This window comes from Nothobranchius furzeri, chromosome 4 (genome assembly GCF_043380555.1).
Source record: "Nothobranchius furzeri strain GRZ-AD chromosome 4, NfurGRZ-RIMD1, whole genome shotgun sequence".
NCBI lineage: Eukaryota > Metazoa > Chordata > Actinopteri > Cyprinodontiformes > Nothobranchiidae > Nothobranchius > Nothobranchius furzeri.
Genome location: NC_091744.1, coordinates 12403077 through 12427384, shown reverse-complemented (window position 1 = coordinate 12427384; position 24308 = coordinate 12403077). Strand labels below are relative to the sequence as shown.

The 24308-nt window shown below is 42.9% G+C and overlaps 1 protein-coding gene across 2 annotated transcripts; it reads left to right on the top strand.

Annotated features, from left to right (window-relative positions):
• On the top strand, positions 1-12397 carry LOC139069587 (uncharacterized). 2 transcript variants are annotated; one of them, XM_070550091.1, is made up of 5 exons: positions 1-139; positions 6672-7626; positions 9347-9514; positions 10338-10433; positions 12024-12397. In XM_070550091.1, the coding sequence occupies exons 2-5, from the start codon at positions 6673-6675 to the stop codon at positions 12162-12164; spliced, it is 1359 nt and encodes a 452-aa protein (XP_070406192.1). In that variant the 5' UTR covers positions 1-139; position 6672; the 3' UTR covers positions 12165-12397. The 2 variants fall into 2 exon arrangements, with proteins under 2 accessions (XP_070406192.1, XP_070406193.1); XM_070550092.1 differs by lacking the exon at positions 1-139 and having other exon boundaries at positions 6457-7626.
• Positions 12398-24308: the final 11911 nt, after the last annotated feature.

The window sequence follows — 24308 nt, the reverse complement described above, 5'->3', positions numbered from 1 at the left end:
CACAAATCTTTCGGCAAACGTGTTCTGCTGGAAATACGCGGATTAATTGCTCGGGTTGCAGGCACGGATCCCCGTTTCTGTCAACTTTGATCTCAGCAGCTGGAGCGGGAATAAAGACGCGCTTCTTCAGATAAAAGTGGTAATTACGTCTAACTTTAATATTGTTAACAATAATTGCAGCAAAGCATCATTTACTGCAGTTAGTCACTAGTGAAGCATAACTTAACTTTCATGAGCAAAAAACCCACAAAAAGGATTCAATAAATCAGCAAAGCGGGAAGAAATGTTATTTTTGTTTTTACATTCTTACTTCATTTCAAACTATAGTGTTTTTCTATGGGGTGCCATTTGTAAAGTCAAACAGTCATAATCTAACAGCAATATTTTTGGTTATTTAGCATATCATAAGAGAAAAAATTGAGAGTTCACTTTTTCAAAGTCATATTTTCACCATGTTATTCATACATTTATAAATGTTAAAGTTTCCAAATAAATATTTAGTTAGCACGCTAAATATTTAATTTATAGTTAAATATTTATGTTGCAAACTAAATATTTAGGTCTGATCTAAATACTTAGTTTGTAAAATAAATATTTAATTCACTAACTAAATATTTAATTTACTAATTAAATATTTATTTTGGAAATAAATATTTAAAATTTAAATTAAATATTTAATTTGTAAATTAAATATTTTCCAAAGAAATATTTAGATCCCAGCTAAATATTTCTTTTCCATGATGTTATTTAGCTCCACACTATAGTTTATATTTTTGGGTCAGACTTAAATATTTATTTCCCAAATACTGATTTTGCAAACTAAATGTTTAGCTCCAAAATAAATATTTAGCTGGGATCTAAATATTTATTTCGGAAAATAAATATTTAATTTACAAATTAAATATTTAGTTCCAAAATAAATATTTAATTAGTAAATTAAATATTTAGTTAGTGAATTAATGATATGCTAAATAACCAAAAATATTGCTGTTAGATTATGACTGTTTGACTTTACAAATGGCACCCCATATTTGTGATGTCCTTGTGTCAAACGAAAACAGCAGGCCAGTGGAAAGCACTAGTGACTTTGCCATTGAGGATGTTAATGATGAGCATTTGGATGACTTGGCTTTTCCTGAGGTAGACAGTGTTTGTGATACCAGGCAGTTAAGAGAGCAGTTACACAAGAACTTGTCTTCATTGTTCCTGAAGATGGAAAGTATTCTTCATGTTTCTCAAATGGCATCTCAGGAAATAGTTGATACTCTGGCACAAATCATTTCATTGTCAAAGCCTCTCATTAAAAAGACTCTGCATGATGTATTACAAAGGCATCAGGTTACTCCTTCCAAGGCTATCCTTAATGATTTGCTGAATGCTGTAAATAATGCAAATATTTTTGCTTGTGCCACAGCTAAAGGGGAGGACTTTTGTTCAAATAAACATAGAAAAACGTTTATTGAAAAGAACTACCCTGTGGTAATGCCTGTTCAGTATGTATTGGAGCCTGGTTGTACAGCAATTCATGTCCCTATATTTGAGATGATCCAAAAAATGTTCCAACATACAGACATTCTTAACAGAATTATGGAAACACATATCTCTTATGAGGGTCTTTACACAAGCCACAGAGATGGGTCATATTTCCAAGGAAATGAGTTGTTTTCTTCATCAGAGCTTTCACTGCCACTGATACTGTACATTGATGACCTTGAAATTGCCAATCCATTGGGCACTTCAAGGAAAATACACAAACTGTGTGCAGTATGCTGGATGTTTGCTGATTTGCCAAGTAAATATCGTTCAGGTCTGCATGTCATTCAGCTAGCAGCATTATGTAAGGTACCTGATCTCCACAGGTGTGGCTATGAAAAAGCATTTGGTCCTTTGCTACAAGATCTAAAAACTCTTGAGCAAGATGGTGTATTTATTGAGTGCCTCGGTAAATCTGTTAAAGGGACTATCATGTGCGTTGTAGCTGACAACCTGGCAGCCCACTCATTGGCTGGGTTTAGTCAGTGTTTCAGAACTGGATTTATTTGTAGGTTTTGCAATGCAACACGAGACCTAATTCAGTCTCATGATGTTGGAGATGGCAAGTTTAGCCTCAGAACAAAAGCCAGTTATGACCAAAATGTGCAGGAAGTTCTACATGGGGATGGTCATAGTCAGGCAGGTGTGCAACGGAACTGCATCCTGACGGAAAGTTTGCAGTATTTTCATACAACCACAGGCTTCCCTCCTGATGTCCTCCATGACCTTTTTGAGGGAATTGTACCAGTGGAGTTGGCCGTGTGTATTCAGGAGATGATCCGGCAGAAATACTTTACTCTGGAGCAGTTGAATAGAAAAATCTTGTCCTTTCCTTACCAACACTCCGATAAAGTTGACAAACCAAAGCCCATCTCAAAGAACTTCTCTACAAGGAGGACCATTGGTGGCAATGGTCATGAAAATATCACATTGCTGAGAGTACTGCCATTCATGAACGGTAATGTAGTCCCTGAGGAAGATGCTGCTTGGACAGTGTTAATGGATTTGAAAGAGGTTGTTGAGCTTATGCTGTGCCCAAGATTTGATGAAGAGTCCATACAGTATTTGCAATCAAAGATAGATGACCACAGAAAAGTGCTGCAGGACATGTTTCCTGAGTTAAGACTGCTTCCAAAACATCATTATATAGAGCACTACCCAGCTCTTATACGTGCTTTTGGGCCACTTGTTCACTTATGGACAATGAGGTTCGAGGGTAAGCATCGCTTTTTCAAGAGGGTAATACATGACACACAAAACTTTAAGAATGTGTTAAAAACATTAGCAACACGGCACCAACACATGGTGGCCTACTACCTCAGTGCACCTTCATTTTTTCAGCCGCATCAGCAGACGACACACGTTACTTCTGTCATGGTTTCAGATCTTCCTGAAGTTGCACAAGAATACATAAAGGAAAAAACTGACAGCAGAATTATTTACAGCACATCAAAGATCATTGTTGATGGCACAACTTACAGCCCTGGAATGTTTGTGTCTGTGGGGGAGGATGGGGGACTGCCACAGTTTAGCGAGATCAAAAAAATCCTCCTTGTTAACAATGATGCTGCATTTCTTTGCAAAGAACACAGGTCAAACTACACTGAACATATGAGGTCATATGAACTCTACCCAAGTTGTATGGCTATCCACTGCATGTCAGAGTTTAATGACCGCTTACCCCTTTCTGCATACTACGTGGAAGGGAAACTTCTTTTGACACCAAAACGTTTTATACTTCTACACTGAAAGTGAATTTGCATTATGTGATTTACATATATTTTAAGATTTGTTCCACCCCAAAGTTTCAAAATGCAGATGCTATGTGTGTGTGCGTGGTGGTGGTGGTGGTGGGGGGGGGGGGGTTAAGAGAGCAACATTAGACAGTAGTCTGTAAAAAGTAGTTTGCTACTAGAAGTTCTGTTTCCTTTTAGATGTATCTCACTGATTTAATATCACATGATGTGTTTTTCCAAATATTTCTCCTGCAGTTTGTCTCTGTTTTGTAAAATAATTGCTGTGTAAATTCTTATGTATTGTTTGTATGCCTGGTGAGAAAATGTAGATTATGATGTTGAAATAGGGTTAGTTTTTACCGTGACTAAATTAAATGATGGCCTGTGACCAAGGGCGTCAGTTTGTTTTCAGAATTGCTGGGGACAATAACCATACACTTGAGTGGGGTTTAAAAATTGCTGGGGACAATAAAGTAGACTAGCACAGGGGTCGGCAATCCGCGGATCTGGAGCCGCAAGCGGCTCCTCCATCCATCTGATGCGGCTCTCTGTACTTTTAAAATAATGAATGGATATTTAAATAAAATGCTTTATATTTTACTGCATTAATTTTACATCTGTATGCCAATTCTAAATGTAAAGATTGTCTGCGTAAACCTGAACAGGTCCAACCCGGTCTGACTGTGAGACCGGGTTGACGCGTCACGCTTGTGCGTAATCATATGCGCTTCCTGAGCTGGAGGATGTCAGATTCTGGGCTTCTCCTCAGACAGGCTCCTGGATGTGTCGCCACATTGGAGACAGGAACAAGCACTATTCAGCCAAAGTTTCATAATCAGGGAACATTTTCTAAGTGACAAGTCTCTGAGTGACCGGGTTTGGAAAACACTCGCTTCAGTGGGAGGAACTTTCCCGCATGCGCTCTGGTTCTGAGAGCCTGGATTTGTATTCTGAACAGTCTAAACATGTTTTAAAAAGAATCGCGTGACAAAAGTGGCACCTGCTCAGTAAAACCACCAACAGGGTGAAAAATATCTAAATATTGTAGGCAGAGACGGGCTACAACTTCTGGATCCACTTTATATAAATCGTTTTATTCATTATCGTCTTACGAAAGATAACTTTGACGTACACGAGCGACCAGGCGCGTTGCAAACTTTTCAAAAGTGTGGGGGATGTTGTCTGTGCCTAAAATAAGTTCATGCTATTCATCTTGTTATTTTAATTTCCATAATAGCGGAGCAGGTGCGAATTTTAGATGCGTCACGCATGTCTCCGCTTTAAACATGTTTAAACTGTTCAGAATACAAATCCAGGCTCTGTCTCGTTAGATTGGTGTAACTAAAGTTTGTACTGAATGAAACTTTACATTAAACCATGTTGAAAAGAAAAGGATCCCATTAAATCGTTTCCCCCTCATTTACAGTCATGACATACAGCGCAGTGCGCATGGCTCTGGGGTTAATCAAGTTTAGTTGTTTCTCTTTGCAACAATCTTCACAGGAAGGCAAAACAGTTAAATGACAGGTTACAGATATTTCCATTTGACTTTTATTTTGACGGATAAACTCAAGGATGTTCGTTGATTTCCTCCCACTGAAGAGGAAACCCGGTCTCTCTGAGGGATGTGTCACTTGGAAAATGTTATTTTTATGAAATTATGAAAGTTTGGCTGAACAGCGCTTGTTCCTGTCTCCAATATGGAGACGCATGACACATCCAGTCGCCTCTTCAGCTCAGAAAGCTCCTGTAGAGACATTTGATCACGCACAAAGTTCATGTGGAGCAGAAGCGGTCGGGCCACGGCAGGTGAAACGTTCCTAGCCTACATGAAGTGAAACTGTTTAATTGTAACATTAATATGTTACTGGACACGCAGGTCTGGTTGGTTAGACCAGTGTTTGAAGTGGAACACACACACACACACACCAATTAAAACAATGCTGATAGCATGGACTAGAAGACAGGTGATGGTTTACGTATTTAAATGATGATTAGGCTGCTGTAAAATGTAATCTCCATCCACATCCAGACACAATTATCCTCTATTCTTTCTCTATTTGCTCTGCTCTTGTCTGGGCTAGCGTAGCTGATGGTGCGCGCGGCACGCCTAACGGCTGATGCACATTTTACGCATTTGGAGAGATGGGCTGGATGCTTTGCGTTTACTGAAAGTTGGTCCACTTAACGCACGGGTGTAGACTAAATATTAATGACAAATGAATGAAAATTAAATTGGGAGTTTTTACTTCATATTTTATAAATAAAAAGGACGGGGGAACACATTTATGACGTCTTTTTAAACTAAATTTCCTAGCGCGACCTGCCTGCTTCACTAAGTCACTGCTTATTAAGGTCCAGAATTACCGTGGCCCACCCAAAAATGAAAACCTGGCACCGCGCCAGTTATAAACCTCTGCAAATTGTTGTTCTTCACTTTATCAAACTCAGACTTTGTACAGCTAATGTCAAGATGTAAAATTATTCAGTCGAGCTCTTCCGTCCCTCCCTCTCCTGCTCTCCTGGAAACCCGACATCGGCTGTCAGAAGCGGAGGTGAAGAAGGAGATGAGGCAAACAGAGTGAGTGTGACATAAAGAAACCAGACTGGTGTGGAGGTGAGCAAAACAGCTGGAAAAGTGTGGGTGTTGAATCCCCCACGGGTGCGACGCCCATGGTACCGGCTGCTGTCACCTGGTTGTGAGCAGCTCTCTGCTGTCTGAGGGTAGGCCCCGCCCACAACGCTGCGACTGCTGCGGTGTTTTCTTTACTGTGGGAAATGGGTAATAATGGCTCTTTGATGGGAACAGGTTGCCGACCCCTGGTATAAGATCTGAGCTGGTAAAACAAAAATCCTCATCAGCAGGCTTTTTTGAAAGTGGGGGGGACACAGCTGCCAATTACAAATTTTGCCGGGGACATGTCCCCGGTGTCCCCGGTTAAACTGACGCCTATGCCTGTGACTATGTAACATGTAAAATACTTACCTTTGTTCTGGACTGTTGAAAGATTGGCCATAAAATGCTAGAATGCACCCAAAGTAACCAGCATAAATAGTAAGTTTATTTTGTTATGAAATTTACAGTGTACTTTTTAAATTAAAATTGGAAAACAAGACTATAGTATATTTGACCCCCCATTTTTGACAGCTGTAATGATTGCTGAGTATACAATTATCAGACCTTGTAAAGGCTATGTGTATGCATTACCACAAGAGGTACTGCTCCACTTGTGACAGTAAATCTTTTGGGCTATTGCTTGGTACTCAGATGCCAATTCTGAGTACCACTCTGCCATAAAATGACTCATAAAAAAGGTTAATGGTATGATGTTCATTGTTTTTATATGTGTTGAGACCATTGTAGTATTTTTTAATCATCTCCATTCCTTGCTTTATACACAGGATGATGGCAGCATCTCAGAAATTCCTGCTGAGAGTTTACAGCACTACAGATGTTGTTGTGAAGGTTTCTCTAACTAAGCGGCCTGAGTCAGTGGAAGAACTAATCACCATACTCCGGGAGAAGCTCAACCCAAGGCTGGACTTTGAGTTTACCTTACAATACGAAGACCCTGACTTTGATGGGCAACTTACCTGTCTACATGATATTCAAGAGCTACTAGAGAAGAGCACATTAAAAATAGTGCGATCCGAAAGTGATGCCAGTTCTTGTGCAAGTTCTGACACAGACATCCTTCCTCATGTGCCTTTAGCTCAGCATCTGAAGTGTTGGCCTGACACTTTCCCAGTACCTACCTTTTCTTACGAAGTCGAACATGTCCTTGAGAAGGGAAATAAAGCCTACGAGATGTCTGGAAAGCAACTGAAATTGACACGAGCCCAAAAGCACAACATCTTGGAGACCATGGCTTCAGTGATGCACACCTTCAAAGCCTATCCGAGTGACAGAGATGTGTGTTTGGCAGCAAAAGCTCTTGTTACCACTCATCCATGTCTTAATGAGCCTGGAAGTTATGGTTGGAAGGCCAGTTTAAAATTTAAGATGGGAAATTACCGCACCAAGCTAGCCAGAGCCGGATGCGCGGAGGTGTCCGTGAATGCTGGTAGAAGGAGTATCAACAACCCAGAAGGAGAGTATCCCCACTCCAACATAAAAAGAGCACGAAAAGCTGAGGTAAACTACCTCCCAAACTTTCCAAGAGGAGAAGATAAGGCCAGTCTGGAGGAATTGAGAGTCCAGATAAAAAATGAGGTTGAGAAGACCGAGCCCAACAAAGTAATGATTGAAAAACTGATGCAAACAACCTTTGCACTGCGTCGCCATGAGATCGTTCAAGAAAACCCAATGGTGAAGGACTTCTTAGAGAAATGGCCAGCTCTGCGATTTCACTCACAGGTTGGTGTTGCACTGATTTTTTTTTCTTATTCAATTTAACTTGAAACAATGCAAGTTCAGCAGATCTTCAGATTCAGATTTATTTATTTAACATGTTAAACAAAGTACTTCTTATAAACATTGTTCAAATAGGTAGAAAAAATATCTTAAAGCGCTACAACTAAGCACCCTATTAGTTGTGGTGCTTCAACATTAACTCATTCGCTGCCAGCCGTTTCCTGATCGGTAAATCCCTTTCGCTGCCAATGTTTCTCACCAATTTTATAGTTTTTTTTAAGAGTCACAGAACGTTGTGTGCTAGGATGTTGACGCCAAAACAACCAAAACAAAGTGGAGACTCACCTTAAATCATGAAGAATCTGCGCATTTCGAGCATTATCCGTTCTTTCATAATCCGTTGTTGAATTGTGATCGGCAGAAGCTTTTCCGGTTCGCACCTCACTTTTTTTTACAGCAGCCACCCAAAACGATCTAACACATGGATTTTCTACTTCCTGATCACGTCATGTGTGATATATGCGGATGAAGATCGGCTTTAGAGGTGAGAGGTTCAGTCACGATGCGGGGGCTCATTCCAATGCCCACACAGTAAAAACATTCAAATGGCGACTTAAGTCTTCATTGGCAGTGAACGGTGGGATCTAAAATGACGACTTTAGTCATCAATGACAGTGAATGAGTTAAGCCGGGCGTACACTGTGCCACTTTTTCACTCGTAGCACTCAGCTTCAGCTCAAACTGTACGACTTCCTCGCAGGGCAGATCTCACGAGTCATGTGCTCACACTGCACGACCCAGTTCTTGGATGCGACCTGACTGCTCACACTGCACTCCTGGTAGCAACACGTCGGCCCTAAAATATGCTAAAAATAGCAGTTTTTACTCAACACGTGAGACTTTTTTGTCTTGTTTTGCCTGTTGTCCTTCGGGAGTGCTGCAGGACACACAGGGATTTATGGGGGCTGGATGAGTAAAATGAAATAAAGAAAGTAAATCTGTGTTTTGTGATCAGTTTAATTTGACATGAACACGACAAACACTCTTTCTTGACAATCTTTGTGAGTAAAAAACGTGTAGAAATTAAAACGAACAAAGTGTGTTATTAGGGAAATAGCGGGCGAGCGGTGTTGATGCAGGATTGCGTATGCGCCGTGAGCGGTTCTGATACTTTTTGCGTCGCAGCTGCTCGCAGCGCCGCTTCAAAAGTGCGATACCCTCACGAGGGACGAGCAAAATATTAAACACGCCAGAAGTTTGTGCGAGCTCTCGATAGCTGGTCATGTGGTGTTAATTGCCTCTCGTAACCCCCTGTATACTACACGACACTCGGCGCAAAACTCGCCCCGATTTTGTGGATTGTCGCACGAGTGGAAAATCAGCTCAAAAAAGTGAAAAAGTCGCACAGTGTACGCCCGGCTTTAAGTAGACAGGCAACCACAGATAAAACTTGCTGAGTCTATAATGTAGGAACTGATGTTCTCTTGAATTAAAGAGAAGTTTTCTTACATTCATTAGGCTCATGATGCCAAAAAATTTATTTCAGATTTGTGATACAGTTGTGTTGGAAAGGTTAAGTTCAAATTGAAAAACAAATGTTAAAATGACAGCATTAAGATAAAACTGGGCACAAATTTGGAAATCCCTCTTTAAATATAAGATTTCTCAATTTGGCCAGTAATTTTGCTTTATATTGGATGTTTTCATGTTCCTGTACTTTTAGGTTTGTGCGGAGTTCCACCGAGTCACAAACATCAACCTGCAGAAACAGTTCTATGCTGAACTTGACAGACACACACCACGACTTATGGCTCTATACAGACAGAAGGCCACATGCACTGGCAAGATATCGGAGGCTCTGCGAAACTTTCTGAATCATTATGATCATCAGGTGAATATTGATAAAGATAAAATTGCTACCACAAATTTAAAAAGTTTCTATGTTAATCACTCAATTTTGCTTGTTTTTAGACTGCCTATGGGCTACTGTTAATTGCTGGGAACATCTGTTTTCTATATACACCAAAGACAAATATAAATGCAACACTTTTGTTTTTGCTCCCATTATTCATGAGCTGAACTCAAACATCTGAAACTTGGTCCACATTCACAAAACACCCATGACTTTCAAATACTGTTCTGAAATCTGTCTACATGTGTGTTAGTGAGCACTTATCCTTTACCAAGATAAACCATCCCACCTCACAGGTGTGGCATACCAGGGGGCTGATTAGACAGCATGAATAATGTACAGGTGTGCCTTAGACTGCCCACAATAAAAGGCCACCCTAAAATGTGCAGTTTGATCAAACAGCACAATGCCACAGATGTTGCAACCTTTGAGGGAGCGTGCAATTGGCATGCTGACTGCAGGAATGTCTACCAGAGCTGTTGCCCATGAAAGGAATGTTCATCTCTCTACCATAAGCCGTCTTTAAAGGCGTTTCAGAGAACTTGGCAGTATATCCAACAGGCCTAAAAAATGGGAGCAAAAACAAAAGTGTTAGTCTAGATAACCCTGAAAAAAAAATGTTTAGGGTTTTTGTCAAATGAGTAAGAAACAAGCTCTTTGTCATGAGAGACAGGTTGTGTCTCAAAAGAAATGTCTCCAAAATTATGCAGAGCCTAATGTGTCATAAACATGTATTATCCCCAGGCAATGACACCTGTAAACTTAGTGTTAAATTAACTCTTATTTTCTTTTCCCTTTATAGGAAGCACCTGATGTCGATGTGAAACGGACTGCAGTGCTACGTGCCCTTCCAGTATACCTGCGGGAGGAAGACCCAGAATTCTTTAAGACATGTGATGTAAGTGTCTCTTGCATTACTTAAATTCTACCAGTGAGATAACATACCATGGATTATTTTATATGGTTTTATTACAAAGCAGCTTCACAATTGCTTTAACAAACATTGCATTAGACTTGTGTGTTGGGGGGGATCAAACCTGGGCTCAAATTAGGGTGTGTGTGTCACAAGTGGGGGTGGGAGGAGGCAAACCCAAATAGATTGTGCACACACAGAAACCCTGATTTCGCTATTGACCCTTTGCACGAGACTGCCCCGTTCTCCATGATGGTCGGCAAAAAGACCGTTTACACACGTCAAAATTCCGGTGAAGCTAGTCAAAACAAGCCCGTTGTAGCCCTTTATCGCTTTTATTTACTTGGTTTCACAGTAAAATGGTAACAACTTGCTACGTGGCCAGCTGCACTAACAGAAGGATGTAAAGTCAACTCATTTCTTTATTTTTTTTTCAAATAACGTTGATTGAGACTGAGGACGGAGATGAACTACAGCTATCAATCAAACGGACTAGCAACCCTCAGGTTTACAGCGAATGTGTTTTTACCTGGTAAAATTAACGTTTATTTAATTCATGACGAGGACAGGGACAAATGTGATGCGTTCTTCTGATGGATATTTCACCATGGAAGACGCACGCATACCGCGGTACCGTCCACTGTAGTGAACATGCATATTACACCAGAATTCCGTCGCCCCGTTTTTTTAAGATGGCGACTGTACGTCTTATGTTTATAAATGTTCTTCTGTAGCTGACAAGCAGAGCTAAAACACGTTGTTTTACAGGTATTATTCTCATGTCATGATGTGTTTTCATATATTTATATTTTAAACACTTGTCCATGAAAAGTTCATCAACTCTGCATCAGCCAGGTACTTCCTTAAATTTGAAGCAAGAACGCGGTAGTCTAAACGCTACTCGTTAATTCTGGTCGGCGCTCATTTTCCTATTTCGCGGGGCAGGGGCACAAACTTTCTGCTTCCTGTTTTGTTGCTCTCCTGTGTCTTCGTTTTGTTTCTTTCTCACATTCTTTTTGATGTTCTCTTTTTCATGTGATGAGTTGGCATCCTGTTTCTCCGACTTATGTTTTACTGCAGTTTTGCGTTAACGCACCAACAAAACCATACCTGTTGGTAGATTTGTAGCAAAGCGTTGATGACGTCGACGGCTTGATTCTAAAAATTCGTTGACGTCAGATCCAGTAGTCGACGCACCATGCCCACTTGTTGCATCCCCAGGAGTTTGTAAATAGAGGAGGAATCTGCCTGTTTTTCCTCTAGTTCGCCCTCTTCTCCGCCTTCACTAACATCTCCGCCAATTACCGAAGACCCGGAACAATGTCCGTCCGCTACTAGATTCCTTTCCTGTTTTGCCCGCCTTCGTCTCCCGCTCGATACCCAACCCTAGTTGCTATAAACACACAAATCTAATTAATTAATTTACACATTTTCTAAAAGAATAGTAAATAGAGGACTCTTGATGTGTCACTAACGTGTTACCCACAAGACTGCAGAATATTTTGCTAGATTACAAATAATGCTTGTCACGGCCCTTCAAGTCAACCTTACTTATTGATACTGTGTTTATTCCAGGCGGGCACGCTAGATGAGACGAACCTGACTGACACTCCAGTTGCCCTTCTCACAGTGGTTGCTGACGGCTCTGCTGAGACCAGTCCATTTCAGTCCTTCAAGCATGGCTGTTGTGGTGGAAGGCGACTTGGTGATCCGTGATATTGCCAGATTTGCTGATGCATATGCCTTATTGTTTGGCTTGATCTATGCTCTGCATTTGGACTACCCCAGGAAACTAGTTCACACATTCACCTTTGTCCAGAAAGTCTTCATGGGGCTTGATGATGGCAAACCACTGAAACCCAGCCTTCATGCTCTTAGAAATGATTTGTTACAGAGTGAGTAGTTATGAAAGATATGCAAGGCAACTGGTTGTTAGGACAGGCACACTGTTACTGAGCACCTTCTTTGAAGTATTTTATTTAAAGCACTTTTAAGTTTTCTACAGGCTTTGGGTGGATGTAATTCCCATCAGTTTACCTCATTTTTTTTATACAAGGTTATTTGGGTGCCGATAAACATTATTTGAACCTGTTAAAAAATATTTATTTTATTTAATTTTTGTTTATTTAAAAAAATCTCTTTTGTGTTTGACCTTTTGTTTTTCATTTTTATATATTAGAAGAAAGATGACTTTTAGGACTGATGTTCTTTTATGATTTTATAAAAATTTTATTAAATGTTATTAGCAGCATTTTGTACGCTCACTTGTGCTCCAGTCCATGTCAGTGGTTCCATGTTGATGGTTTTATAAAAAAAACATTTATGTGATGTTTTTCACAAGTCCATAAAAATGTTAATAAACAAAATGTTAAGTGAATCGCCATATACTTTTTTTGAGTGGTCCACACACAATTAAAAAAGAAAGGTAATTTAATTAGTTAATAATCATATTACTTGAGTTTAGGTTGTAATATAATTACATTCTGTTGCATCAAATAATTTAACTACAAGTAACACAAAAATGTTAAAATTAAAATATATAAGTTTTAAGTTTATCTTAATTATTTAAATATAGAATATTATCTGAAAATTTTAAGTTAACAATAAATACAAATTTTGAGTACAACCATACTTAAAACATATGGTTTGTCTACTTAAAACTTTTGTGGAAACTGATTACCTCAAAAATTTTAAGTTCAGTCAACTTATTCGGGTTTACAGTGATAAGGTGAAAAAGTAAGAATCCAGGCAGCAGTTTTTCTGGAGAGTTTAGAGGAGATGCAGGAAGATGAGAGACAGACAGGACAGGAAAATAGTTCAATAAAAACAAGAAAACAAAACAAAAAGTAATGTAGGTAGATTTATCTCCACTACACGTTTTTACCTGTATAAAGCAATAAGTTATACACATGTCACATTTATACATCTGATACAGCTCAGATCACCTTCAAAACTCAGTCACACACCCAGGGCTGTTTCAAGACATTTTGGGGGCCAAGGCAAAATGACCCCCCCCCCCCCCCCCCCCAATAACTGGGCTCCCCAGAAGCCTCTGTAATTCATACCCTCTCCAGGAGTATTAGTTATACAGTGTTTGTAAAAGCTCCTCAGACATCACTGACATGTTCTAATATCATCAGATGAAAAACGTTGGTTACGTATTGTAACCCCAGATTCTATGAGTCTAGTCGCAGCCCTTAAGCGAGCTGCTATTGGAAGGGTGATCTCAGCATCAGCCAATCATGAAGAGCTTAAATGTACGCCCACCACGTGGGCACCCCTTGTGGGTTATATAAGTGGAACGACCCCACTGTTTGCCTCCGATGGCTCTTAGTCCTAACAGAACCAGTGGGGCCAGTGGCTTAAGGGCTGCGACTAGACTCATAGAATCTGGGGTTACAATACGTAACCAATGTTCTATTTCGTCTAGTCTTAGCCCTTAAGCGAGCTGCTATTGGAATAATGCGCAGCTGGATGGGTTTACGCCACACTGGTTAGCTCAACCAATGGACACACCCAACAAGTCTCCTTTTAGTGAGGGTCGCTCAGCCTCACACAGTAAACCTGTGGCTACGCGCAATAGTGGGAGGGATCGAACTCCCCTTTGGCGATTTATGTAGGCTGTCGCCACCTGGCTGTCTGTGTGAACTTCGGCATGACGGCCATCGAGAAGGGCAGCAAAGTGTCTGAGCGCATTCCTCACTGTCATAAGCTCCAACACATTTATGTGCTCGTGCGTGTGGGAGGGCCAGCGATCTGCCGCCGTATGGGACAAGCACGTGCCCCCCACCCCAGACAGTGACGCATCCGTAAACACAGATACGTGTGACGTAGGACTTCCGATGGGAACCCGTGTGAGAGGATGCAGGGGTTCCCCCAGTGAGCGAGACCCCCGCCCACTGAGGGGGGAACCCTCAACATACGTCTCTTCTGACGTATCGGGTGTACCCGGAGGCGGATGAGCGTTGCAGGCGCCTCGAGCGCAACAACCCTAGTAGCACCGCCGAGTGGGCTGCAGCCATCATGCCCAGAAGTCTCATGACTAACAGGGCTCTCACGATCTTGCGGGGTTGCACGCGGGAGATCACCGTGGTGAGATCTGCCGCTCTCACAGGCGACAAACGTGCTCTCATTAGGGAGGCGTTCAGCTCCACCCCGAGAAACACAATCGACTGGGATGGAAGGATGGAGTTCTTCCCCCAGTTTATAGAAAACCTCAGGGTTGACAGATGCTCTGTTAATTTCCTGGTTTGCTCTGACGCCTCGTCCTCGGACCAGGGGCATCGGAGCAGATCGTCCCGGTAAAATAAAACCCTCGTTCCCGCCGTGCGCAGTGGCTGCAGCGCGGTCTCCAGACATTTGGAGAAAGTGCGCTGGGCTAGCGAGTAGCCGAAAGGGAGGCATTCGTGCGCGCGTTTCGACAGCGGACGTGTGCTCGAGGTCACGTGAGGATTGGGTTCGCGCCCTTACCGCCGTCGCTTGTACCAGAGAACTGGGAGCGACCCATGGAGGGCTGTGCTCGAAAGGGCGAGTGTGAAACAGCTGGAAGAGGCTGATCCGCACCGCAGAGCGTGGAGTCCAAGGATGAAGGACGAGTGGGAGCCGGGCCCGTGCATGGGAACGACAAAGTGCCAGCGGATGGAGCCGCGCAACGTGCACGCTTTGCGCGTGGTCGCGACAGCACCATGACATCCCGTCCCACCCAACGCTGTGGGGGAAGAAGGATGAGTCGGGCCTGGCCGTAGGCTGGGGCCGTTGCGCAAATGGAGCGCACCCTTACAGCAAGCCGTGTAACATGACCGAGTCAGACTGTGTGAACATGCAGATGTGCTGCAGTGCTTGGTGCGGGGAACATCATGTGTGAGGATTCGGCAGAGGGTTCTGCAGAGGACTGTAGGACTGTGCTCTCGATGTGACGTTTTTTGGGTTTTATTTCAAAACCAAAATCATTCACAGAGTTAACATTAGTCATAAGCACACACATTCCTCCAACGAGTCATTTTCGTGGTTGTTTTCGGCGAGATTCCTGTGACTGAGACTGCCAAGGCTGTGTCTGCTGGCTCATTCGGAACCATTGGCCGCCAACTCCCTGGTCCCGCCTCAGTGGGAGGCCGGCTCTGCGGGGCTGGCCATGCAGCTGGGCGCCTGGAGTTTCCTCGCCGTTCGTCCCATCCTCTGGGGTGGTTCTTGGCCTCGACGCCACACAGCGAAGCCAAGTCCGGCTCCAGTGAGGGAACGGATGGCCAGCCCAGGTCGGAGAAGCCCTCGACCTTGGTAATGGGCACATATGTGGAAATTGGCGCCTTGAACCCGGCAGGCTCGGAGAAGGCGGCGGACCAGCAGCTCATGGCAGCGGGGAAGCGTGGCCAGACGGGTTCTGGACAGCGCGTCTGCGTCGCCCCAAAAATTCCCGTCAATTCATCTGCCTCAGGCGGAGCCGGTTCTGGAACGGCTAGCCCCTTGCGGGCCGCAGCCGCGGAGATGATGGTGGGCAACTCCTGGAGCAGTGCTCTAACTGCTGGCAGGGAGGAGCGAGAAGCCACTGGGGCAGAAGGACCCGCTGAGCGAGGCTTGTCGACCTCCGTGTTGTACAGGAGGGAAAAGGGGCTACGGCAGCCAAGCTCGTCGTGCTCCTCACGAGGCTCGTCGACCTCCTTGTTGTACAGGAGGGAATAATGGCTGCGGCATGCAGCCTCGTCGTACTCCTCACGAGGCTCGTCGACCTCCGTGTTGTACAGGAAGGAAGAAGGGCTATGGCAGCCAGCCTCACGGTCGACCTCCGTGTTGTACAGGAGGGAAGAAGAGCTATGGCAGCCAGCCTCGTGGTCGACCTCCGTGTTGTACAGGAGGGAAGAAGAGCTATGGCAGCCAGCCTCGCGGTCGACCTCCGTGTTGTACAGGAGGGAAGAAGAGCTATGGCAGCCAGCCTTGCGGTCGACCTCCGTGTTGTACCGGAGGGAAAAAGGGCTATGGCAGCCAGCTTCGTCGTACTCCTTGCTGTCGATGACATCGTCCAGTCGGTAGGAGCCAGCCGGCTCCTGGCCGACGTTGAAGAACTGTAACGCTTTGTCCAGCGAGTACATGCCAGCCACCGGAATTTCCTCGTCGGTGGTGGGGGTGAAGTACTCGACCCGGCGGACCTTTTCAGCCACGGGCAGAGCGGTACAAAATGGGCACGAGGCCTGGGGGTCAAGGCCAGGCCAGCGTGGTGAGCCCCGAGACAGACCTTACACTTGGCGTGCAGGTCGCAGCTGGAGATGGATTCCGTCTGGCAGGCCGGGCAGATCCTGGCGTCGCTGGACATGGTCGGTGAGTAGATTTTTCTTGTATAATTGCTCTTAAAGGAAGCTCTTAAGCTTGGCGTGAAGAGAAAACGGAGGCGAACAGTGGGGTCGTTCCACTTATATAACCCACAAGGGGTGCCCACGTGGTGGGCGTACATTTAAGCTCTTCATGATTGGCTGATGCTGAGATCACCCTTCCAATAGCAGCTCGCTTAAGGGCTAAGACTAGACGAAATAGAACTAAATTATCAGACATGATGTCTCATCTGCTGCTTTTCTAAACTTGCAAAAAGTAACAAAACCATTTGAAAGCCACTATTTGTGGATTCTCTGAAAGTTTCCATGGAGTGTGTGACAACTTATTTTTTCATTGATCCTATCGTCTAATCTCACAGCTGAAACAAGCATCCTTAATAATCTGTGCACAGGAAGTTTACCGATGCTGTAGTAAAACAAAAGGTATAATAATTTCTTATTAATAAAACCTTTTTGCAGCACTAAAGCAGAAAATGACATTTTGTAATTAATATGCTAAATATTTACACATGAATTGTTTTAGAGCCCTTTTATTGGCAGAATCTGATATTAATTTAGTTCTTACGAAAAATGGGTCCCAACATGGTTTGTGTGGCGTTGCCATAGTGTGACGTCATAGGCACAGATCCCCTGTCCTCTTTTTTGGAAATGGAAATATGGTCACCCTATAATAAACAAACTGTCCACCCGAGCTTTTGCACTGCACAGAGACGCTTCGCTGCCTACGACTTTGAACGTCAGTTGAGAGCGGTTGAGAGTCAATCTCATGCAGACTGACCAATGAAGAGAGGGCCTCAAGTTAAGAACCTCTCCTCATTGGTCAATCCACACGAGGTGGGTCAAAGGTTGGGCTGCATGGTGGCGCAGTTGTTAGCACTGTTGCCTTGCAGCACGGAGGTCGCAGGTTCGAAACTCGGCTGTGGCCTTTCTGCGTGGAGTTGCGTGTTCTCCCCATGCATGCGTGGGTTTCCTCCGGGTACTCCGGTTTCTCCCACAGATCACAACATGCCCTATAGGTTATAAATTGTAAGTCGCTTTGGATAAAAGCATCTGCTAAGTAAATAAGCATAAACATAAACATACCCTGAGCGGGTTACGTGATGTCAGGCATTCAAGTATTGAGTATATTTACTGCATATTACAGTAAAATATTCTGTATGTGACCATATTATGGTGATCCTTGGGTCGTGATGATGGGGCCCTTTAATATTGTTGCCCAGGGTACAACAAAGTGTTAATCTGGCCCTACCTATAACCCAGTTGGTTTTGTTTTAATTCAATTCAAAATATTTTCTGCCATTTTCTCTGTCTAGAGCCAAAGCGCGTTCCTCCTCCAGTATCACCGAAGCCTCGCGGGCCTCCGACAGCTCCCAAACCCGGCAAAGCTGTAGCGTCTCCAGTTACCATGAGCCCGGCTGCAGCCAGTCCCACCTCGGCCCCTAAGCCTTCCTCTGTAGCCCCTCTTCCAGCTCTTGACACCCCCTCCGGTCCAGATAGTCTAATCGATTTTTACTTTCTTTATTAAGCTCCATGGCAGCCATGACACCTAATAAAAACATGATTTCTCATGTACTTTACTGGTCTTTGTAAAACGTCATTCTCCTATAAAATGAAAACAATTGTAAAACATGAGTTTTTTAAGTATAAACAATAAACAAAAATCATGATTTATATTATTATTTTGGGATTTATCATTACTTTTTGTTGATCTTTACAATTAGTCGACTCTATTGTATGTTTCTGAGTTTGTCAGGTGTGTGTGTGTGTGTGAAAATAGTGAATGTCACCCATAAACTGAATCTTAATGCTGCTTTCCATCAGTGGAGGAACTCACCTCCACACTTGACTCATTGATTCTGTCAGCATGTTTATCGAAGCCTCAATAAAAGCTAATTATTCCATTTTTCTTTTTCAAAATTTTCCAGCCAAAAAGGAACCGTCTCTATCCTGGATGACATCGGCAGCATGTTTGACGACTTGGCAGACCAACTGGATGCAATGCTCGACTGATCTCCAGCCCCCCTCCCCCTGACCCATCCCTCATGACATGTAGGTGTGTGAGAAGACGGCGCTCCCAAGACTAAATGCTGGCGCTTTGGGGAGCTCGTGTTTGAGCGTCTGGCCCTCCCATGTTAAGTGCTTCCTGAGTAGCCTTGAAGAGGGAGTCCTCTTTATCTGGTGCAGTAGCTCTGGCTCCTTCTCCTGATGCGAGGAAGCTGCTCCCACACAACCTCTGACCTCTGCAGCCCAGCGCGTTACCTCCACCCAGCCTCAGACTGCTGCGTGGACCGAGAAGCACAATAATTCATCTCAACCCAAAAAAGGCTGGCTTAGACAAACTTTCGGGTGCAGTCTTAAGAAACTAAGCACACTAATTGTCTCAAAGGCAAGTAGACGGAGAGATGAACAAACACGACACGCTCTGATGAGGATTTTTAAAAGCACACTGAAACACAGACCGCTCTCTTTGCGTCCGTCTCTCCTCTAAAATATCAAAAGGATTCATTTTTCCAGATGCGTCGTAGCCTCCGTTTCTCCTCTGTACGAGTGGAGGCCAGTGGTTCGCTGGACTTCCTGACCCGCGTGTCGTCTCTTCTCACGTTGTTGTTGGTGCTCTTGCTGTTATTGTTGGTGTTGTTGTTTCGAGCGTGTGCGTAGTCCCTGCTTTTTGCTCATGTCAGTGTCCTCCTGCTCGTACAGTACGTAGTTACGCTAAGGATCAGACCAGCTATGAATTCTTAAGACACTTGCACATAAATCAGATCGCCGGTGTTCATCTCTACACATGAAGGTTTTATGCTTGATAATAATAATAAGAGACCAACACACGTGAGGTACAACCAGTGGCGGTTCTACATGGAATTACTCCCCGGGCGAGGCCCCCTTTGACCCCCCCCCCCCCCCCTCCAATAGATCTTCATCATGATCCATAATATTTTAGAATTACCTCTGTAATTGTAATTTAAACTGATAAAAAAAACTGTAGACTACCAAAAAATGCCAACTTTTACAGAACAAATCATGTAAAAATAATCAGTGCAGCCATCTGCAATAAATAAACAGGACAGTTAGTGGTGACTGGAGAGTTTTCTTCTATTCAATTCAAGTTTATTTATATAGCGCCAAATCACGACAAGAGTCGTCTCAAGGCATTTCACGTAATAAACATTCCAATTCAGGTCAATTCATTGAGCCAATCAGAAAAAAATTTTCCTATATAAGGAACCCAGCAAATTGCATCAAGTCACTGACTAGTGTCAAAGACTTTACAGCAATCCTCATACTAAGCAAGCATAAAGCGACAGTGGAGAGGAAAACTCCCTTTTAACAGGAAGAAACCTCCAGAGAATCCTGGCTCAGTATAAGCAGCCATCCTCCACGACTCACTGGGGATCGAGAACACACACACACACACACACACACACACACACACACACACACACACACACACACACACACACACACACACACACACACACACACAGACAGACACACACACACACACACACACACACACACACACAAAGTAATGTGTCTATAGTTATATTGTGATTTCTTAGTAAATATTCTATTTGGTGAGAGATAAACTTTATTATATTTATCCTAGTGGATCTATAATTAAACAGATAAACTAGTAGTAGCACACCCACTGTCACGGAAAACAAAAAGTTATTATCAGGAGAGGGAGAAAGTTTAAGTGGTTTAAGTAGCTTCTTCTGGGGAGAAAAACAGAGAGAAAATAAAGTTAACAGCTGAAATAGCAGAAAATAATACAGTTAAAGAGCAGATTGTGGAAGAAAGCAGTAGAATGTGAAAAGTGGTCAGTGTATCTTCCAGCAGTCTAAAGCCTGGTTTATGCTTCTCCGTCAGCTCCGCAAGGGACAGATACGCACGGATTGATGGAAGCGTTTTGCGCTTGTGCTTCTCCGTCTCCTGGAGAGTGTTGCAAAGCAATTGCCGGGCAGGACAACAGAGGGTGCAGCGCTGTTCTGTGGTATCCTGTCATGTATCGGTCCAAGATCGTGTGTTTATATTGTGTTTTTGGGTAGATAAGAGACTTTTAACACGGACATATTTGTCTCTCATTCTCCCACCTCTTCATGCGCTCCCCACCTCTAAACCCACGTTTCCTGTCATTTCCGTCCACAAATAAAACGCTTGCTGCGCATCTTTTCACTCCTCCAGTCACGGGATTTAAACGTTCATATTTTTAGAGTTTTTTCGCGAGGTATTCTTCAAGCTTCTCCATGTCTGCCGCTAGTTAAACTCGGCTCTCTTTGCAATGGCGGCGCTGTAAACAACAGCTGCGTCCTGACCAATCACAAGCTTGCGTAATCCATCTCGTTCGACGGATGTTTAAAAAAGTGGGCTCGACTCCGTACGTACTTGCGTGCCTGCCGAAGCCCTACGCAAGGACAGATAATGGCGTTGCGTGTCTCCGCACTGACGCAGACGGAGAAGCATAAATCAGGCTTAAGCCTATAGCAGCATAACTACAGAGATAACTCATGATAATCTATCCTATTTAGATGGAGGCATGTTGGAGTCAGGACAAGGGAGAGCCGTCTTTACCGACTGTACACTCCACCTCCCTCTACTCCCCCACTTGTCCAGATTTAGGCTAACATCAGATTTTAACCATAGGCCTTATCAAATAAAAATGTTTTAAGCCTATTCTTAAAAGTAGACAAAGTGTCTGCCTCATGCACTAAGGCTGGGAGCTGGTTCCACAGGAGAGGAGCCTGATAACTAAAAGATCTGCCTCCCATCCTAATTTTAGATATTCTGGGAACCACCAGTAGACCTGCAGTCTGAGAGCGAAATGCTCGGTTAGGAACGTATGGAACAATCAGATCACTGATGTATGATGGAGCTTGATTATTAAGAGCTTTTTATGTGAGAAGAAGGATCTTAAAATCTATTCTGAATTTAACAGGTAGCCAATGTAGGGAAGCTAAGACAGGAGAGATATAATCTCTCTTTTTAATTCTCATCAGAACTCTAGCTGCAGCATTTTGGACAAGCTGAAGACTTTTAACTACATTCTGTGGACTTCCTGAGAGTAATGAATTACAGTAATCCAGTCTTGATGTAATAAATGCATGAACTAGTTTTTCAGCATCACTCCTGGAAAGGATGCTTCTAATCTTAGCAATATTCCGAAGGTGCATGGAAAAAGGAAATCCTACAAACCTGTTTAACCTGGGATTTGAATGTCATGGTCAAAGATAACACCAAGGTTCCTTACTTTGTTCTCGGAGATTAATGTAATGCCATTCAGGTCAGGTGATTGGCTAAGCAATTTCCTTTTCTGGATTTATGGTCCAAAGATGAGAACTTCCGTCTTGTCTTGATTTAAAAGCAAAAAGTTTAGAGTCATCCAATTTTTTATGTCCTCAAGACAAGCCTGTAATCTACCCAACCGATTAGGTTAATCAGGGTTAATGGATAAATATAACGGAGTATCGTCAGCATAACAGTGGACGTTTATCCCATGCTGTCTAATGATTTTACCAATTGGGAGCATATATATAGTAAAAAGAATTGGTCCATGCACTGAACCCTGTGGTACTCCACAAGTAACCCTGGAGTATGAAGACGATTTGTCATGTACATTTACAAAATGAAATCTGTCAGACAGGTAGGATTTAAACCAGCCTAGCGCTGTTCCTTTGATCCCTACAACATGTTCAAGTCTTTCTAAAAGAACATTGTGATCAACTGTGTCAAAGGTAGCACTGAGATCTAACAAGACTAGAACAGACACAAGATTCTTATCCGAGGCCATGAGAATATCATTTGTAACTCTCACTAACGCAGTTTCAGTGCTGTGATACTCTCTAAAACCAGACTGAAATTCCTCAAAAAGAGCATTAGTGTTTAAATGCTCACATACTTGGATGGCCACTATTTTGTCCAGGACTATGGATAAAAATGGAAGGTTAGATATTGATCTATAATTCATTGGGTCATCTGGATCCAGAGAAGGCTTCTTAAGTGAAGGTTTGATTACAGCAACCTTAAAATCTTGTGGTACATATCCATTTACTAAGGATAGATTTATTATATGTAGAATGGGGGCAGTAACCAAAGGAAATGCTTCTTTAAATAATTTGGTTGGGATTGGATCCAAAACGCAAGTTGAAGGTTTCACTGCAAAAATTAGCCATCTTAAAATAAGCTAAAAAATAGTTGAATTTAGTCTAAATGACCTTAAATTAAGTGAAATAATCTGCCAGTGCAGCAAGATAATTGCACTTGGTAAGACTTCTTGAAATAAGAAAAAATATCTACACTTTAGACAAGTGACAGATTTCTTAATACAAGTAGTGAAACACTAATTTCAAGTGCAAAATTAAATAAAATTAACTCAAAACTAGCCTGTTGGTGCTTTTTTCAGTTTTTTATCCCTCTCATGTTGAGATGAACAATCTTGGAACAAGCAACTGTACAAGATTAATCTTCTGCAATCAAGAATCATTAATAGGTTTTGTTTTAAATCAAGACAAAGAATTTATAATAAAAGAAATTAGGCACAGGGTGTAATAAACAACCTTTATTTGAAATTTCTTTTCAAATGTCAAAAATTTTTCCAAACATCGCACAGATCAACGACTTTCTTAACAAATCTTAATTTTAAGCGTATTGTTTTGTATTCCTCTAACACATGAAGAACCTCAACATTTCATATACTAAAACTTTGTTTTAAGATGAACATTTTAGACACAGATTTTTTTTTTGGTAACGTATACAGTGTCAGGAAGAATCTAACAAAAAAAAATTAAGAATGTAGTTGTAAATGTCTACATCACAACCAAGAGTTAGTGGATGTTGAGGATCCGGACAAATGAGGTACAGGTCGAGACTTACAGTTTGTGATCCAGGGGAAACCAGAGAAGAGTTGTTCTGGGGGGGTAGTCCGTGAGGAGTGGGAGACAGAGACACACGCTGGATCACAGGAGACTGGGTTTCCAGGTTGCTGGAGGACTGGAGGAGCTGAGCACGGAATAGGGAGCAGGATCCGGTAAGGTAAGGTCAGTATGGAGCGGACAGCCAGGGAGCGGCTGGGAGACAGCGGGACTGGTCCGGTAGGTTGCAGGACGGTGTGAAAGGTGGTGGTAGAAATCTGGAGAAGAGGCAGCTTACAAAAATCAGGCAAGCTTGGAAAAACACACAGGAACCAGCAATCTGGCTAGAAGTACGACTTGGACGATATCTATTCGGATTACTCAGTAATCAGGCTCGGGAGTCATAGATACCGAAGTTGAGTTAATCATCCAGCGAATAAAGATGTCTCCCAGCAGCTTATATGTCCCTGGCCAACTGATGAGCAGATGGGCTGCAGCTGGTCCACTCCTTGACACGCCCACCTGCAGGAGAAGCTCAGAGAAGGTTTAGCAAAGAGAGGAGGACTCACCCCAGACCATGACACCAAGATAACTTAAAGTGATACTTTACAACTTTTTCGTATTTTGAACTCATTTTCTTGAGCCAGTATGTGCCAAAATGACCCTTTACATGGTGAATGAAATGTCACTCA